At 47.3% G+C, this 14,101-nt stretch overlaps 1 protein-coding gene across 1 annotated transcript in view; it reads left to right on the forward strand.

Annotated features, from left to right (window-relative positions):
• Positions 1-1,412: 1,412 nt before the first annotated feature.
• Positions 1,413-14,101, forward strand: part of LOC102572017 (protoheme IX farnesyltransferase, mitochondrial) — a 159,921-nt gene continuing 147,232 nt past the window's right edge. Inside the window, exons 1-4 of the mRNA XM_014595633.3 lie at positions 1,413-1,587; positions 2,872-3,276; positions 5,248-5,372; positions 8,040-8,364. Coding sequence (XP_014451119.2) covers positions 1,413-1,587; positions 2,872-3,276; positions 5,248-5,372; positions 8,040-8,364 — 1,030 coding nt within the window. The remainder of the gene's footprint in view (positions 1,588-2,871; positions 3,277-5,247; positions 5,373-8,039; positions 8,365-14,101) is intronic.

Raw genomic sequence — 14,101 nt, forward strand, 5'->3', positions numbered from 1 at the left:
CCACCCGCCCGTTCTTGATGCTGCTGCTGCTCCTCCCCACCCACTGGCCACTCCAGCACCACATGCCAGAGCGGCCCCTGTGCTCCTGGGCCCTGCCAGCCTGGGCTCCAAGCTCATGACCCTCCCTCTCCCCTTCTTGCTGCTACCGCTCCTCCCCGCCCACTCCAGCACCACATGCTGGAGTGGACCCCAGGCTCCTGCCACTTCTCCCTGGGCTCCTGCCAGCTGCCACTCACCAACCGCTTCCCTCACTGCCGCCACCACCACCGCTTCTCCCCATGCTCGCACTGAGCGTTATAGCGAAACGCGCTCAGCACTGAGTGAAACTAGGTAGATATTTTAAATGAGCATTATAATGAAACCGTGGCAAGTGAAATCATGTTAAACAAGGGTTGCCTGTATGCCTTTCTTCTTTTTCAAGAGGGCCTTGATATCTCTACTGAGAGAATAGGTCTTGCCAGCCCCCTTGTGTAGCCAGCACCCAGGTGTTTTCAGTTACCACTGGTGACTAGAATCAGCAGTGTTCATATTCTGGCTGCTGGCCACACTGACAGTGTGGCTCCAGGGTTGAGTGGGGATGGCATTAACCCCTTGGCTGCTGGTACAAACACAGCAGCGCTGGCAATCATGGCCAGAAGCCAAGCCATAAGCACTGCAGTCCTGATCCAGTCTGCAGGACCAAATGAGTTTGACACCCCTGTTTTAAGGCATGTCCACATTGTCTCAGTACAGCATGAGGAATTGCTGAACTCAGGCCTGCCAAATCTGCTACCTTCTAAAATGAAGTAATGTGCCAATAGGCTCTTCCAGGAGGTAAGAGGGAAGCAGTCAGGGTGGATAAAAAAAAATAAAAATCAATGATTTAAAAAACAAATAAATAAATAAGCAGATTTTTTTTTATATAACTCACATTTTTTATCATAGTTTTTGATTTTTTAAAAACAACAAATGGTTAATTAGTTACAGATAACACAAACTTATCATGAGGTTTAAATATATACATACAATCAAATATAATACTTTAAATATACATGAAAATGATCTAAAATTAACTTTTATTAGCTAGAAAAAATTTACTCTCCCTTGTCTATCCTATAACTTTAAAAAGTCTATCTGACTCTCAATGGTGATTTGTTTCACCACTTCAATCCTTTCTATGATTTTAGGAACTGAGAATAAACTACAGACTCCAGTTTGAAGAAAAGCTTATTCAGGTTCTCGGCTTTTTTCCTCTTATCCTCTACCAGCAAGTCAGAACAACCGCAAGCATAATATCCCATTCTAAACTCCTGAGCCAGGCTAGATGCACAAGCTTCTAGCCTGTCTCAGCTCCTCAACTAAACCCTCATTGGTTAGACCCCCCAAGCAAAAAGATGCTTTTGACAGGCCTTGCTTGCTCAGATGCTTTAGGGATGCCATGTGGTTACTCCTTCAAATTCCATACCATCTTACTTTGTAATCACTGCCAGAGCATAAGCCTTCCAACGTTTAGTGATGAGGAGTCTAAGGATGTGTCTGAGGAAGTAATAGACAGTGACAGAGGCAATATCCCACTGACAAAGCTGGGGACGGGGAAGGTTGAAAGATGTGAGAGGCCTCTTGAGCAAAAGGAAGTCTGAGATCTCCTCCCCTCCACCCTGCGTTCCTATCTGTATTTCCAGGTAGTGGCACAGTTTACCTGTGGGAGACCCCATGCAAATGTTCAATGTCAGGCCTTACTCCTTACTAGACAACCACACTAAGACATAACCCTAACGCAAACTGGGCCCCTTGACCAGCTTGGGGACCCAGGCAATTGTATGGTTTGCATGGCTGTACTTCCATCCTTTAAATGCCAGCCAGCTTTGTGATGCAGCTACTTATCAGACTTCCCCAGTAAACTTTATAATGCACTAAGCAGCTTTCACTTTTAGCTATTACCAGCGGGCACACAGACAAGCGCTTGCTGGAAAGCTGGTCTGGCACTCGTTTTGCATGGCAAACAGCCACCTCCCTGACTAAATGAATAGATGTATTGCAGTGAAGCCGGCCATTAAAACTGGAGTGCGACCATCTGGCTCACGCTATACAGGTTTCTCTCGCCAACCATGGTTCTGAGCATCCACACTTTATATTCTATATACAATTTTGGCTACCATGGCATAGTTTTGAGTAACCACGGTTTTCCGTGGCTGCGCATTAGCCTACCACCTGCCATTTTTCCCATAAGCCTTTTGCCTTGCCAACCACGGGAACTTTCAGGAACCTAACCCAGGAAACCTGTAGCACCTGTTCAGTGTCGGGGTTTGGAGCTAGCTGCACTTTTGCTAAAGTGTAACATACGGTGCGTGGCTAAGCACCAAGTACAAACACTCAGTGCTGATGTGTAAGGGGTGCACGCGCACCCCTTGAGAGCGCTGGTGCACCCCCTGCCAGCCAGCACTCTCTGCTTGGGCGACAGTCAAAGGGGGCAGATGGGAGTGTGCGCTGGCCAGGGAGTGGGAACTTCCCAGTTGATGCAACTGGCCGGGGGGGGGGGGAGGATCCCCCAGTTCTGAAACTGGCTGTGGGGGGACCTCCCCAGTTGATAACTGGTCACTTGGGGGGGGGGGGGGGGGGCACATGTCCCACCCCCCCGACTAAGGCGGCAACATTTGCCCATGCAGACATTACAAATAACCTGGTCTAAGCGATGGGAAATTGGTCCAAACCCGTAACCCTACAAAAGTTTGGTGCACACAGACCAGCCTAAAACCGCGGCGCCTGGTCTAAAATAGATGCACACCAGCAGCTCGCGATCTGCGGCACGCATATGACCAGCGGTCACCGGTTGGTGTTAATAAACTTGTTATAAATGAATTACGTGACGACAATTCGCCGGGGGTGTTGCAGGTCGAACTGGAAAATGCGCTGGTGGCACTGCAGCTGCATGGCGTTCGCGACCGGTCGGAGCCGCTGACATACCGCGGCGCCCGAGGCGAGGGCTGCGCTGGCCTTCAGCCGTGCCCCGTGTCCGCTGGAGGGGCCGGTCTGCCCGTGCCCCACCGAGATACACACGCCGCGTCTACCCCAGGAGCCGCGGCAGCGCGACCCGCGTGCCCTGTCCCAGCGCTGCCGCCGCCGCCACCCGCCCGCAGGCGCCATTCGCGCCGGCCGGAAGTGCCGACCCGGAAGCAGTGCACGGCGGCCAAGATGGCGGCGCCCAGGGGCTGAGGGACGAGGGCAGCTGGGGACGCTGCCGCCGCCCCCGGGCTGTGAACGCGGCGCACTGCTGCGGCCCGGCCCGGGCTGTGCCAGGTAGCGCCCGGCGGGGAGCAATGTCGCCCCGCTGTCGGGAGAGGGGGGCTCCCTCCAGCCTTTGCTGCGGAGGGGTGCGGGGTGTGGAGGGCAGTGTGCCGGGGGTGGGGCGAGACGCTGGTCTGGTCCTTGAGGAGGTCTCGGGGAGGGTCCAGCCCGTGTCGGGGTGAGGAGGCTCCTCTCTCCTCCTGACTTTTGAGACCCGCTTGAGACAGCTGCGGGAGGCGGCCGGATGGGCACGGCTCCTTTGCACCGAAGGAGACGCAGAGCAAAACCTTGAACACGCCTGCCCTCGCCTTGTTTACTTTTGCTTTTGCGCTTCCTTGACTTCCTCATCTGTGCATTGCTTTGCTTTTTTGATGCGTGATCTTGCAATGACACGCGTCAGATTTACGTACGTGCATCTCATTGAGGCAGTTCAGGAGTGTATCCGAGCTCCTCGGGTGTGGGAAGCGTGGGGTCAGGGCTTGAAGTGTGTCCGTGTTTTGGGGTAGGGATCCTGTTGGCTCGGTGGATAGCACGCGGGGCTCTTGATCTAGATTATGGCCTTTGGAGGTTGCCCCCTGCACACATTATTTTATGTGCCCATACAAAGAGAGAGATGTTTTTTTCTGAGAGACTGGCTCGCAGAGCGGTGCGGTGCTGTGGAGGTGCCTTTCATACCACTGCTTTTTAAAACAACCTCCGCTCCTCTGTTGCTGCAGTACAGTTTTACTAAACTTACTTTCAGACAAAAGATTCCTGTTCATGTTGACAGGAGCCACGTGCAAGAGTTTTAGTAATATTCTCTATAGAAATTCTGTTTAGCGAGTAGCTCTGTTTTAAAGGATCAAAATGGGAATGTTGTTTCAGTCATGTAATAAGTTATTGACTGCAGCAAAGACACCCATTAAAAATGTGCCTGGAACATGCCTGTCAATTGAATTGCCATGCACTCTGATAGCATTCATTTTAATAGTATTTCAAATACAGTACGCTTCTCTTCTATACACTTTCCCCTTTTATCTGCAGTGAGCTGGTACAATAATGTTTGGCTTAAAAATTGCAAAGCTTTGCTCAGGTTCCTGAATTCTTCACCTTTCCCCTTGTGCAGAAACATTCACACTTTCCCGGATTCTCTTTGATGGTAACAAATATCCCATGAAAACTGTGCATTTATAACAGGTTACTTTAGTGTTTCTTTAAGAAAGGAACCTCAGTATTTGTAGAAAGACATGTGCAAGTCATAAATTTATGATAAATATTTTTCTCCCTAGTAACTTGTGATGATTTCCTGCTAAATGAATCATGAGGTCATGTATTCCCCTGGACCTGCATTTCTAGTCATTGGTCAGCAGAGCATTAGGACTGTTTTCGGCATGTGAAGCACGTACACCAGACTCATAAATGTTGTTTCATAGTTTTGCTTTCCTTATTCCTATGAGACCTTTTATGGTATGACTTTTAATACTGAATTCTCCCATTTTATGATGGTTTTATATCATCGATGAGACACGTGATTCAATCAGGTTTTTAGGATATCAGTTACGCAGATCTGTAGTATAGTTGGCAAAAAGTCCTGTTGATATGAAAATTTATTTCAAGTGCTATTTTTATACATGCTTTAAACAAGTGAAGTGAAGTACTTGCTTTAAACAAATATTTCAGCTTCCTGGTAAGGTAAGTAAATTAACAGCATGTGGAGGCTGTGGTAGAGAAAGAGGCTATAAGACTAAGGCTGTGGTAGAGGAAGAGGTTATAAGACTAATTCCAAGCAGCACTGGGAAGTAAAACACTTGTCCCTTCCCTCCAGAACTTGAAAGCATCCTGCAGTCTCACTCAGCATCTCTTTCAGTTAAATAGCTGTTTTGCTTAGCCCTCCTATAGAGTGTTGTGTGTTATGGGGCACAACAAGCATTGTATTGGGTTTGTTTCTCATCCATGCTGTGGAAAAAGCAACTGGAGTTCAAACAGTGTTTCTTTTCTCTGTAGGCTTATTTGTTTGGCACCTTCAGAAAAGAGCGATGCAGCATATGCCGTGCAAGCTTATACGAATTTGCAGGCTAGCCAGTAAAAGATGGATTACATTTCAGCACTTTAGCTTCCTCAAACGAATGGTAAGTTAAGAGAATGGCATTATTCCATATTGAGTGTTTTGGGTTTTTTTCCCCCCTCATACAGAATTCAAATATTTGTAACAAGTTGTGGGTGTAACTTGCTTTCTGGGGTACTGTGTTCCATTCCAAAGATGGATCTTGAATCCTCCTTATCTAGTTTTGCTAGCTTTTTAAAAGGCAAATTATAAAGCCAGGTTTACTGTTTGACTTCTTACATTTTGAGTAGACAGAATCTTGGCAAAGAAAAGTATTTTTCATTTGAGTGTAAAACCACTGAGGTAGGTCCTAAGTTGATGAAAATAGCAGGTTAAATTCTTCTGTATCAGGTTAAGTTCTTCTATATTTTGTAAATAGGCAGTGCACTAGTCTCCAGTATCACAAAGGCTAAAGTTGTCCCTAACAACCCAGGAAACCACCTCTTCCCTGAACAGATATATCATGGATAGTGGTAATGCAAGATTCTCTTTAGTGTCCCTTTGGGTGCCTCAACCCTGTGCTTCAGGAACAATTTCTATCCATAAGTTTATGGGTTAACTTCAGGTCTCTTCTCAAGTGTGTCTGCTATGATTGCAACAAAAGAACCAAATATTTTCAATTTTACTGATACTTTTTTGGCTACCAACCCAGTGGAAACAGATTGAGACCATTGCCAGTTTCATGCGCAAGCAAGGTTCCCTCTAAGGTGCGCATGTGCACGGCCACGCACAACTTAAAGTATGACCGCGCACAGCCTTTTCAAGGTCACGCACCAGGAGAGGCTGGGGCGGGAGTCTGGCGCGGGCTCCACCGGCTCTGGGGAAGTGCTCCGCTCTCCCGCATCAGGGCCGGTGAGTGGAGCACTTCCCCGGAGCCCACGCCAGCCCCCCGCCCCAGCCTCCGTTCGTGGCTTGCCTCACCTCGGGGAGGAGCCGCTGCCTGCCCCAGTGAGGCTCCGCCAGCTCCGGGAAACTGCTTTGCTTCCCCGCATTGCCTCAGGGAGCGAGGAGGCACATAGCATCAGGGCTGGGGGTTGGAGCAGTGTCCCAGAGCTGGTGGAGCCTCACTGGGGCAGGCAGTGTTCCTCCCCAAGGTGAGGCAAGGCAGGGATGGAGGCTGGGGCGGGGGGGTTGGCACAGGCTCCGCAAGCTCTGGGGAAGAGCTCCACTCCCCGGCCCTCATGCAGGGGAGCGGAGCACTTTCCCGGAGCCGGGGAGCATGTGCCAGGCTCTGGCTCCGGCCCCCGGCCCCAGCCCTTGGCTTCCAGCTCCAGCCTCCAGCCCCTGGCCCCAGCCTCTGGCCCCCAGCCCTCAGTCCTCTTCGGTAAGTGTCCCACGCTGGACCGAGGCAGCGCATTCACGGACCACTGCTCCTTAGAGGGAACATTGCATTCAGGTCATCAAGCATTTGTCAGACTTGTTGGTTTTTGACTTGAGCTGCATTCAACTAGTCATTCATTGGTGAAAAGTACTACATCTTCCTTCCTTACCTACACTGTTGCAGGATTTAAAAATGTATGTTAAATATAACAGCAAGTGCTGCTCCATAGTTTTTTAAAGCTAGCACATTCTTGATAAGTTGGGCTTGAAATTACATGAAATATGTGGAAAGCTTCAGAGAAGAAAACTGAAATGTGGGGGAGGCTATACATGCTTTTTTATTTACATGATACTAACTACAGGTGCTATAAAAGAGGGGGGAAAGACTGTATAAAAGTTAATTTCAGCTTACCATCTGTCTAGTCAGGCGGAGAAATGAAGCACTCTATGCAGTAACACCCCATTAGTGTTCATCTTTACATAGTTTTCCTTTGAAACATTTTCTGAAATTGGCAGGTCAGACAGACTGAACTGAAATTAGTTGTGATAGAAGACTAACGTGAGGGGTAGAATTTTACTTTCTAATTTTTTTTTAGAAGTGTCTGTGTCTTGGAACACAGCTAGCACTTAATAATAGCAGATTAGACTGTGGGTGGTCATGTGTATATATATCCTTATGTTTATGTTTGTTTAAAGCTTGAGCAAACTGTAGAATGAATAATTAAAATAAATAAATACCCAGTAGTTTAGAATAGGAAGTGAAGAGCAGTGCTTGCAACTGCAGCTGCAAGGGAATATTTAGTTATGCTGGAAGTAGTTCTCTAAGCTTAAGCTAGCATTATTTATGCCTGAATGGAAACCAGGCTTTTGGCATATTTTGTGCAGTTGTGGGTATTGTTTTGCAGATGAAGCAGTATTGGAAACACAGAGTCAATCATATCAGCAACATGAAGTTATCTTCTTTAATCATAAACATTGTATAGCAATAAGAAGAAATTAATTATAGTATTCCTATTGTTGTTAGTGATGTCCAGAATTTATTGATAAGAATATATTTTTTTTTAACAACAGCAAGCATGGTATGTGTCCTCCTTTTGGGGTACATAAAAATTCCCGGGGGGGGGCGCATGCATATCACAGCTGCAGATCTATAGTATTCCTGCCCCCCTCCCCTCTCCCTCCCACACACATGCACTTCAGTCACTACCACTTCCTCCTGCCATTGATTGCTGCAGGCAAGGGAAATTGGTGGTGAAGAACATGGTGGTGGTGGCTCACGTAGGGAGGCTTTTGATGGTGGAATGTAAACCTACAAGGTTTGAGAAATACCAAACTATTGTACCTCAAACTTAATTTCTCTTTTTCTATCCAGTATGTAACACAGTGCAACAAAAGCCTCTATCAGCAAGCAAAACCGAAGCCAGATCCAGTTGCACCTCCTTTCCAGGAGAGGCAACATTTGGGGCATGAAAAAACGGTTATACATAAGATTAAGCCAGTTTCACTTCCCTGCCTACCTTTGCCTGAGGCATCAAAAGGAGCTGAGTTCAGCAAAGCAAAGTTAGCTGCAGAAATAGAAGGCTCAGCAACATCAGGAATAGAAGAATCCAAGGAAGAAAAACAATGGAAAGAAATGAAGTTACGGCTGGACGATTTACCAGGAATTTTAGCACGTTTGTCCAAAATCAAACTTACAGGTACTATTGAGAACTTTTTCCAGCTTCTGTGATTCAAAGTTCTCCAACTTTTTTTTTTGCTTCAAGTGGTCTGTGATTCTATGTACAATTTTTCTCTTGGACAACTTTCTTATTATTTTTCATCCTGCAGATCATTCAGTGACATACCATACCTGGGTCAGCTATGGTAATTTCCTATACAGAAAGATAGTTTAGAAAAGTATTAAATATATTTTTAGTTGTTTTTTAATTAAGTTTAGTTACAAAAGCTAAGTAGAAGCCAGAGCTATGTAACCAGCTGTCAGGTCACAAGGAAGTATTCCATTTAGCAGCAGCAGTTCACAGACCTCAGTTTGAGAGTTCTGTAATCGTATTTTCACTGTCAGTCTGTATAAAAGCTGATTATTGAATCTATAACCTAAGCAAGGCAAATAAAGTATACTGGTGCCATTTTTCTGAAGTAATCACTTTTTTACTATTTTTAGTATTGTTTAAGTTGTAGCCATGTTGTAGCCATGATGGTTGAGGAAAATTGCAAAAAGCAAGCGTTTTTGTAGTTGATATCTTTTATTGGACCAACTGCATGGTTGGTATAGACCTAGATAAGCTTTTGAATACCACGGTACCTTTCCTCATGTTTCTGGGACAGGACCAGACACATTAGAGCTAAATAGCAGATGGAAAAAAGGCTTAATTTTTCCCATTTCAGTTTTGAATTTATCATTGATACAAAATATACTCTATTTTAATGAGAAACTTCTGTTAAGTTGTAGAGGATTTTTATAAGGTTGCTATAAAACCCACCTGACCTGGGGACAGCTATCCGGGGATCATGCTATACCCACATGATCTGGGGACAGCAGGGCAGACCCTACAGTGAGAGGCTACGGGACTGGAACCTGTTCTCAGCCTTCTCTTGTGAAGGCTGAGGGGGGACCTTGTGACCTTCTATAAACTCACTAGGGGGGACCAGAAGGGTTTGGGGGAGACCTTGTTTCCCCTAGCACCCCCCGGGATAACAAGGAATAATGGCCACAAGTTGTTGGAGAGTAGGTTTAGATTAGACATCCGTAAGAACTACTTCACGGTTAGGGCGGCTCGGATCTGGAACCAACTTCTAAGGGAAGTGGTGCTGGCTCCTACCCTGGGGGTCTTTAAGAAGCGACTTGATGCCTACCTGGCTGGGGTCGTTTGAGCCCCGTTTTCCTCCTGCCCAGGCAGGGGGTCGGACTTGAAGATCTACAAGGTCCCTTCCGACCCTACTTCTATGATTCTATTAATTATTATTTTTTTTTAAATCAAGTTTTTGTGTTTCAGTTTAGCAGTACTTCTGGTCAGCTTTATGTTAAAAGCAACAAAAAGGCTAAAGTGGGTGCATTCCTAGCATATATGGCTCAGCTTTTGGGTATCCTTATCTTAGTTTCCTGAAATGAAGAACCCCACGCAGCTCTGGCCCTACCCAATGCAGATCTGGGGGCGCATAACCCCCTTGATGAGAGGCAGGAACTGTGGTGGGTACTCCCCGCACCTCCTGGACGAGCAACGGCTCTGTCCTGCGCCTGCTGTGCCCCAGTAGGGCAGAGCTTGCCCCAGCCCCACTCTTCCCTCACAACAGGGACCTTTAATCTGGTCCCCCATGCCCCTTCCCTCCCCCCTCCCCTTCCACCAAACCAGACTTACCATTTTCACGCAGCTCTCCAAGCTGCCAGGTTGTTATTGGAAATTGGATTGGTATTGGCCAATATGCCTCCTTAAAATTGGCCATCAGTATTGGCCCCAAAAATCTCTATTGGTACACCCCTACTTTTCACTAGTCCAGGAACATCTATTCTTCTTTTTTTTCCCCAAACCAGCTAAGCAAACAACTTGTTAAATAGTTCTCACAATTATCAGTCTTGTTATCTTGCAAACATTATTGTGTTTCAGTGTCATATTCTCATAGTAGTTACATAGCACTTAAATCGCTTTTGTGGCATAGGTAGCAGCTCTTTATTTTATATATGGGGAAATTGATGTACAGAGATATTAAATGGTTTGATGAAAGCCTCGCATCAAATCTATGGCAGAACCAAAAAATAAAAATCAAATATTTGGGATTCTAAACTGGTCTCTCCTCCACCAAACCAGTGTGTCTTCTTGGTATTAAAACAGCACTATAGTTTCATAATGATGCTTGTAAAATTATTAAACAAATTTCCTGAAATCATTTTACTTCTTGGAATTTTGGTTCTGCAGTATTTCATGTCTTGGCCTTTGTTTTCCACAAGCAATCTAACGTTTGGTTATTTCAGAATTCCTCTGGTTTTTAAACAGATATTTTATTGCTTTCAGCATCTGTGTAACCATCGAAAATTTCGCACTTATGGACCTTGATCCTAGATGTCTATCTAAATTTTGTTTATCACCTCCTTGGAGAAATCCAGACAGCCTTGACAATGTTCTTCAGTAGAACACAAGAACTCTGGTTTCCACCTTAGTTACATATGTGACACATTCCTCTACTGGTATGCATTGGTGTCAGTGAATGTTGAGGAAAATAAGAAGTCTGTTGGGAAACTAACAGACATTTTTTGTTGCCAGGTGTCACTGAAGACTTCAGTAATGTAGCTTTGTGTGTCTCTCTAGTGACATTTCCAAAGAGCTTAAGGTTTTTGACAAAAAAAAATGATGACACACTGGCTATTTGTAGCCAGTTATACTCATTCTACTACAGTTGTTGCTTTATTTTCTCACTACTGAGTAGTAATAGTAGTTCGCTCTTCTATAGTACTTTTCATGCATAGACCCATGAGCTTCATGTGGGCCACCCAATCTTGGTGTCTCTTTAACAAGATGCTTTTATTAAGTGGTTCCTCTTGAGGAGCTTCTGGCCCTCCACAAGAAATTGAAATTGAAGTGGCTAGTATTTGCTCCAGATTTGGCTGATTCGGGGGACAGTGATTTGATTCAGTGATTCGAATCGCTGCCCCCGAATCGATTCAGCTGAATCTGATTTGGAGATTCAGCTGCTGCTGAATCTCTGAATCAGCCAGACCCTTTACCCCCCAGCCCGGCAATGGCTGCCCTGCCTGCTCCAGCTCCTGGCTCATTGGGGAAGGCCCCCCCCCCCCAAGCTTACCAGGTGCTGCTGGGCAGGGGGCGATCCCCACTGCCTTACGCTGTGTGGGGGCTCTGTATGAGACCCCAACCCCAACCTCCCTCCCCCCCCCACTCTGGCCCTTTAAGAAAAAAAAAAACTGAGAAAAGTCCCATCACTGCTCCTGCTGGCAGTGGGGTAATCCCCGCTGCACCAGGTGGGGGGCTCTGCATGAGCCTCCCGAGGCTGCACCAGAAGCAGTGCGTCCTAGGGCTTTTTTCCATTTTTTTTTTTTTTTCTGAAAGGGCCGGAGCTGGCTGGAGCTGGCCCAGGCAGAGCACCCATGGGGAGGGCGTCGGGGGGGCTTATGCAGAGCCCCCCATGCAGCGTGGGGGATAGGTCCCCTGCCCAGCAGCACCCAGTGAGCACTGGGGCTTTTCTTTAAAGCACTGGATCCAAGGTAGGGTGTGGGGGGGCTTGGGGGGCTGGCAGGGGTCCCCCCTGTGGTCCCCTCCCCCAACCCCCCTTCCTCTGCCCCTAGTACTTACCAGCTCGGAGTCAGCTGTAGCTCCCTGCTGCAGCCACCGGGGACTGCCTGAATCATCAGAGCTCTCCAAATCTTTTCCAGAGATTCAGAGAGCTTTGAATCGATTTGGACCTTTTGAATTGGTCCCCTGATTCAATTCGGATTTGGAGATTCGGCCACTGTATCGGGTCCATAGTTTCATAGTAGCTAGGGTCAGGAGGGACCTGAACAGATCATCTAGCCTGACCCCCTGCCACAGGCAGGAATGAATGCTGGGTTCACAAGACCCCAGACAGGTGATCATCCAACCTCCTCTTGAATTTGTCCAAGGCAGGGATGAGGACCACTTCCCTGGGAAGCTGGTTCCAGATTTTGGCCACCCTAACTGTAAAATATTGCCTTCTGATCTCTAACTTAAACCTATTCTCCTTCAGCTTATTACCTTTGTTCCTTGTCACCCCAGGTGGTGTTGGGGAGAAAAGGGCTCTGCCTATTTGCTGTTGATCTCCCCTGATGAGCTTGTAGGCAGCCACCAAGTCCCCCCTCGGCCACTTCTTGCTGAGACTGAACAGGTTCAGGTACTTCAGTCTCTCCTTGTAGGGCCTGTCCTGCTGCCCTCTCACCAAGCAGGTGGCTCTCCTCTGAACCCTCTTCAGGCTGGCCGCATCCCTTTTGAAGTGCGGCGCCCAGTACTGGACGCAGTACTCCAACTGCAGCCCGACCAAAGTCACATAGAGGGGGAGTATCACCTCTCTGGACCGGCTTGAGATGCACCTTTGGATACATGACAAGGTATGGCTGGCCTTGCTGGCTGCTGTCTGGCATTGGCAGCTCATGTTCATCTTGGAGTCAGTAATGACTCCAAGATCCTGTTCCACCTCTGTGCTTTCAAGGAGGGAACTCCCCAGCCTGTATGTATGCTGTGGATTCCCTCTCCCAAGGTGTAGCACCCTGCATTTGTCTACGTTGAACCCCATCCTATTCTCATCTGCCCACTTTTGTAGACTGTCTAAATCTAGTTGCAGCCTCTCTCTCCCTTCAAGTGTGTCCACCTCGCCCCACATCTTAGTGTCATAAACAAATTTGGACAGCGTGCTTTCCACCCCCTTGTCCAAGTCGCTGATGAAGATGTTAAACAGTGCAGGCCCGAGGACCGAGCCCTGGGGTACCCCACTGCTCGCATCTTGCCAGGTTGAGTACAACCTGTCCACCACTACTCTCTGGGTGTGCCCCATCAGCCAATTTTTTACCCATCCAACTGTGCAGGCATCAATGCCATAGTCGCTTAATTTATTGATGAGGATGGGATGAGAGACAGTGTCAAAGGCCTTCTTAAAGTCTAGAAAGACTATGTCCACAGCAACAACATCATCCAAGGATTTAGTTACTTGGTCATAAAAGGCAATCAGGTTGGTCTGGCAGGACCTGCCTTTGATGAACCCATGCTGGTTGCCCCTGAGCATGATCTCTCCTGCAGACCCCCCACAGATGCGCTCCTTGATGATTCCAAGATCTTCCCGAGCACTGAGGTGAGGCTTACAGGCCTATAGTTACTTGGGTCCTGCTTCCTCCCCTTCTTGAAAATTGGGACCACATTAGCCAGTTTCCAATCCCCTGGCCCTCAGTGCCTCCCCCACTAGTCTCCTAAATCCAATCTCCTTCTAATCGAATCACCACCTGAAGCTTTGCACAGCCCTATTTAATATAGTTAAAATCCAAATAGATCCCTAAAAAAATCATGGTGTGTGTTCTTTACAAAGGCCTATTGTGTTATAGCCTTCATAGATTTCATAGACATTAGGGCTGGAAGGGACCTCGTGAGATCATCTGGTCCAGCCCCCTGCCCAAGAGCAGGAAGTCAGCTGGGGTCAGAGGACCCCAACAAGATAATCGTTCAAGCACATCTTGAATGTGTCCAGAGTAGGTGCTTGCTCCGCTTATGGGGGGAATCTATTCCAGACTCTGCATACTCGGAAGGTAAAGAAGTTCTTCCTTATGTCCAATCTAAAACCGTCTTCCAGCAGTTTGTGACCATTGGACCTTGTTTTCCCTTGGAGAGCCCTGGTGAACAGATACTCTTCCAGGTCCTGATGAACACCCTACTTATAGGCTGCCACCACATCCCCCTTGAGCCTCCACTTAGCCATGCTGAAGAG

Source organism: Alligator mississippiensis, chromosome 8 (assembly GCF_030867095.1).
Source record: "Alligator mississippiensis isolate rAllMis1 chromosome 8, rAllMis1, whole genome shotgun sequence".
NCBI lineage: Eukaryota > Metazoa > Chordata > Crocodylia > Alligatoridae > Alligator > Alligator mississippiensis.